General features: G+C 46.6%; 1 protein-coding gene across 1 annotated transcript in view; it reads left to right on the plus strand.

Moving 5' to 3' along the window:
- The first annotated feature begins 2,236 nt into the window (after window positions 1–2,236).
- IGSF5 (immunoglobulin superfamily, member 5) overlaps window positions 2,237–4,447 on the plus strand; it is a 39,692-nt gene continuing 37,481 nt past the window's right edge. Inside the window, 2 exon segments of the mRNA XM_011954219.1 lie at window positions 2,237–2,341; window positions 3,733–3,811. Coding sequence (XP_011809609.1) covers window positions 2,237–2,341; window positions 3,733–3,811 — 184 coding nt within the window.

Here is a 4,447-nt window from a genome sequence, read left to right on the forward strand (position 1 = left end):
GGTACTGTTGTATTCATCATACTAGTTGTTACCTAGATACTTCTATTTCTAATTGTGTTACTGTTTTATAGACCCTCTGAGATTTATGCTTTAAACAGGTTCTATTTTGGTGCATATCAAACTTTTGTTTCAAGATTTAGAACTCCTTTTAGCATTTCTTGTAGTGCTGTTTTGGTAGTGGCAAATGCCTTCAGCGTTTGTTTGTCTGAAAAAGACTATCTCTCATTTATGAAGCTTAGTTTTGCTGGCTATAAAATTCTTGGCTGACAATCATTTTGTTTAAAGAGGCTAATGATAGGACTTCAATCCCTTCTGGCTTATAAGGCTTCTACTGAGGAATCTGTATGGATATTTCCCACCAAACTTGAGCAGGCACTTGTCCCTTATTCTGTTTGTTTTTGAGCTTCTTGCTGTTGCCCCAAACAGGACATTTTCTGGCACTTTTGAAGATTCCATTATCAAGCTGTTTCCAATAATCCAAAAGTAAGGGGCTAAGTGAGATCTCAAATGCACCAATTTTCTTTCTGAGAGGACTAGCTTGGTGAGTCCTGGCTGATCTTCTGAGTGTGTCTGCCTCTTGTCAGGACAGGGAGGAATTGGTGGGTGGCTAATCCTGTCTATTTAATACAATTTAATAAGGCTTAAAGACTTTAAGAAAAAAAGATTTTTCAACTAAGTGTAGGTAATTCAAGTCTGCTATAATGAAATGAATGAGAAGTTAAATCTCAGGTCCTGTTCAGACTACCCCACAGGGATATTAATGAACAATACCTGGCATATGTCTTTATTTAGTTAAAGCAGCTTGTCTGATTTCAGTTAAACTTGAAATCAGCTTTATGACAGTGTTGCAACTGCATACGCCCTTCAAATGCTATCGCCTCTCAAATCCATATCTGTAGCAACCTCACTGCTTGGTTCCTGGAGCTCTGAGGGTGTTTTTGCACTGCCTGCCCTGTGATTCTGCTAGACTCTTCTTTCATACAGAGATGAAATGCAGATGACATGTGAGGATGTTGGCAGAATGGAGTGTTGAGTAAGTTAAGCAATCTGTTCTTAGTCTGTTGCCTGACTCTGCCTGCTTGTCAGGGCCTAGAAGTCTTTCCTAACATACCTTAATCTATTGCTGCGTTGTTTTCTATAACACTGGATTCACACTTGGCTGTGACTGCTTTTGGTAAAATATGTAATTTTTAATAACTAGACGACTCAATTTCTCTTTCTTCCTCTGCTGGAGCCTGACGTTCCAGGTGACTACTTGTGGAGTTGTGTTAATCGAACCTTAAAAATTAGAGAATGATTTATTTGACACTTCATAATTCCAGATTTTGTATCAATCTGGGAAGGCTGTGATTTCATTTTGGTTTGTATACAGCTGTTGTACAACTTGCTACTGAGGCATATTTGTAGGGATTTGCTGAGTCTATGGTAGGTTATTGCAAGGGGCTGGGTCCCACAATGAAATGCTGCTGCAGCACACGTATTTCAAACCTTATATTAAATTACAGGCTGGGAGTGGTGGCTCATGCCTGTAATCCCAGCACTTTGGGAGGCCGAGACAGGCAGATCACCTGAGGTCAGGAGTTTGAGACCAGCCTTGCCAACATGGTGAAACTCCGTCTCTACTAAAAATACAAAAACAGATTAGCCCAGCGTGGTGGCGGGTGTCTGTACTCCCAGTTACCTGGGAGGCTGAGGCAGGAGAGCTGCTTGAACCCACGAGGCGGAGGTTGCAGTGAGCCGAGATCATGCCATTGCACTCCAACCTGGCCAACAGAGCGAGACTTGTTCTCAAACACAAACAAACAAACAAACAAACAAAAAATTACAGACACGAGTAGTTATAGTTTAATGCACATGTTGAATTTTGCTTTCTAAAGACCTCGGAGAAATGAAGGGGTGGAAACCCCACATTCTTTCTCGAGGCTGTGAATACCAGTAATGCACTTAAATGCTAAACGCGGGTCACGGGCCTGAGCATCTTTGCTGTCCTTCACGCTGACACTCTGGGTTTCGTTCAGTAACTTGGGTGAGATGTCCGCAGATCAAGGTGTGGCAGTTGTTTTCCCATCACGGTTTCAATTCTTGTATTTTTTGTTTCTGGGTTAGCTGTGGGATCTGCCTTCTAGGGCCTATCAGAAAAGAAAGGAGACTAGAGCCATGGATGTGTGTTGTCAACACATTATAAAGTCTCTCCTCAAAGTCCCTGATGGGACCTGGCACCTTATATTCTGGAGGGATGGGTGGACTAGCCTCGCAGGGCTGTGGAATGTGTGTAGATGCCAAAGCTGAAATGAGAACCGTTCGGGTCACTGGACTCCACTCGTTGGTGCTGCGGAGGAATGTTTGCAATAAAGAGACCCTTTCCTGAGGCTGAGGAGTGTTGTTTTGTGGGTGGTTCGTGACATGTTCAGCATGTAAGTGATCTAACCCTGAATCTTCCAGGAGGACACATCAGTACTGATGAGTGTCTTGGATAAGCCTCTCCTAGTCGAGAGAAAAAAGCAAACAGAAAAAAATGCAAGGTTGGAGGGTGACCAAGAGGGCATCAATGAACAAAGGGTGTTGGAAGGAAGGAACAAAAGGTATACATGGCAGAATCCTCGTGTGCCGTCAGTGGTCTGGCCAGGTCTTACCCCATCTATCCTGACCTCCCTGAACTCTGACCTCACTCCTTCCACCCACCCCTCGCTCTGCCACAGAGCCTTCTCTGCAGTTGGTCAAGCACAGCAGGCACAGTCCCCCTGAGGGCCTTAGCACCTGCTGTTTCCTCTACTGGGAAGGTTCTTCCTGTGGGTGTCCAGTGCGGTGGCTGTTGTCTAACCTCATATGCTGTGCATGGTGCACCTTCGTGGGGGCCTTTCTCTGACCATCCCGTTTGAAGTGGTAGCTGTCCCCCTCCTTGTCCTGTTTCTCCCCACACCTATTGCCACCTTCTAATAGGCCATGTCGTCTATGTATTCATTTGGTTGCCTGTCTTCCCTTTTGAGAATGTGAGCTCATGAAGGCAGGAGTTTTTTTCTCAGTGATTAGTGACTGAAACAGGTGTAATAAGCCCATGCTCTGCATTTTGCTCAGTCATTCAGAGGTGAGTCTACACCATCTGCATCCCTTCATGATGCAGGTGGGCTTGCGGGTGGGGTAAGACCATTTCATCCAGTTATTCTCAAATTTGACCAGGCACCAGAATCACCTGGAGGGCTTCTTTAAATCCAGAATTCTGGGCCCACCCCAGGGGTTTCTGATTCAGGAGGTCTGAGGTGGGCCCAGAAATGTGCATTTTTTTTTAAGAGTCTCGCTCTGTCACTTAGGTTGGAGTGCAATGACGTGATCTCTGCTCACTGCAACCTCCACCTCCCGGGTTCAAGCAATTTTCCTGCCTCAGCCTCCTGAGTACCTGGGATTACAGGTGCACACCACCACACCTGGCTAATTTTTGTATTTTTAGTAGAGATGGGGTATCGCCATGTTGGCCAGGCTGGTCTCGAACTCCTGACCTCAGATGATCCACCTGCCTCAGCAAGTGCTGGAATTACAGGTGTGAGCCGCCGCACCCGGCCTGTGCTTTCTAACACTTCCCAAGAGAGGCTGCCACTGTCTACACTGTGATGTGCCGATCTAATGTGTCCACCGGCACACACCAGCTGGGGGGCGGGGGAGGGTTGGCACAGAAGACTTCTGAACAGTAGATGCTCGTCAGTGATGGGCGGTTACCTGCTTGCTTTATTTTCCCAGGGCCAGGAAGAACATACGGAGGTGCAGAGCTACGGGAAAGCTGTCCTGACGGTGCTGGTCGTCCTGGCTGGGCTGGCAGGTAGGGGGCGCCTGAGCTTTGTGGGCTGTTCACCAATGTCCACTTGGAGTGTTGGGGGAAGACAAGGGCCACAGGAGGCCGCTGGAACACACAGCTGCCAGAAGAGTCTTTCTCAGCCACTTCCCACTGCAGACCTTCCCATGGCGACCTCTTCTGTGTGACCCATTTCCTCCTGCATCAACTCGACTCCTAGAGCGGTCGTTCAGGTGCCTGGCATCTCCCCCCATCCTCATCGGGGCCATCACTGTCCTGGGAGTCTGCCTTTGGTTCCTTCCCACAAGTTGTTGCACCTGCTGAAATGTCCCTTCGTCTCCCTGGTTTCTCACCTCCTCAATTTCTATCTGGCCTTCAAGGAAAACCTGACTCAGAAATCACCTCCTCCCTGAAGCCTCCTAACCCTTGCCATTTTCAGGGCGAGAATCCCAGTTTCCATTTACTGACAGGGGAAGGGTTCTGTTGTGTGTGACACACTCCAGCGCTCTCCAACGGTGTCAGCTGGAGTGAACTCCTGTGTGCAAGGTCTGGGTCTCAGACTACTTTCTTTTTTTTTTTTTTTTTAAGGCCAAATATTATTTATTCCCTTCATAGTAGATATTTAGAATATGTAAATTTTGTTTTTTTAAAAGTTATTATTTC

Source organism: Colobus angolensis, unplaced genomic scaffold (assembly GCF_000951035.1).
Source record: "Colobus angolensis palliatus isolate OR3802 unplaced genomic scaffold, Cang.pa_1.0 Scaffold38, whole genome shotgun sequence".
NCBI lineage: Eukaryota > Metazoa > Chordata > Mammalia > Primates > Cercopithecidae > Colobus > Colobus angolensis.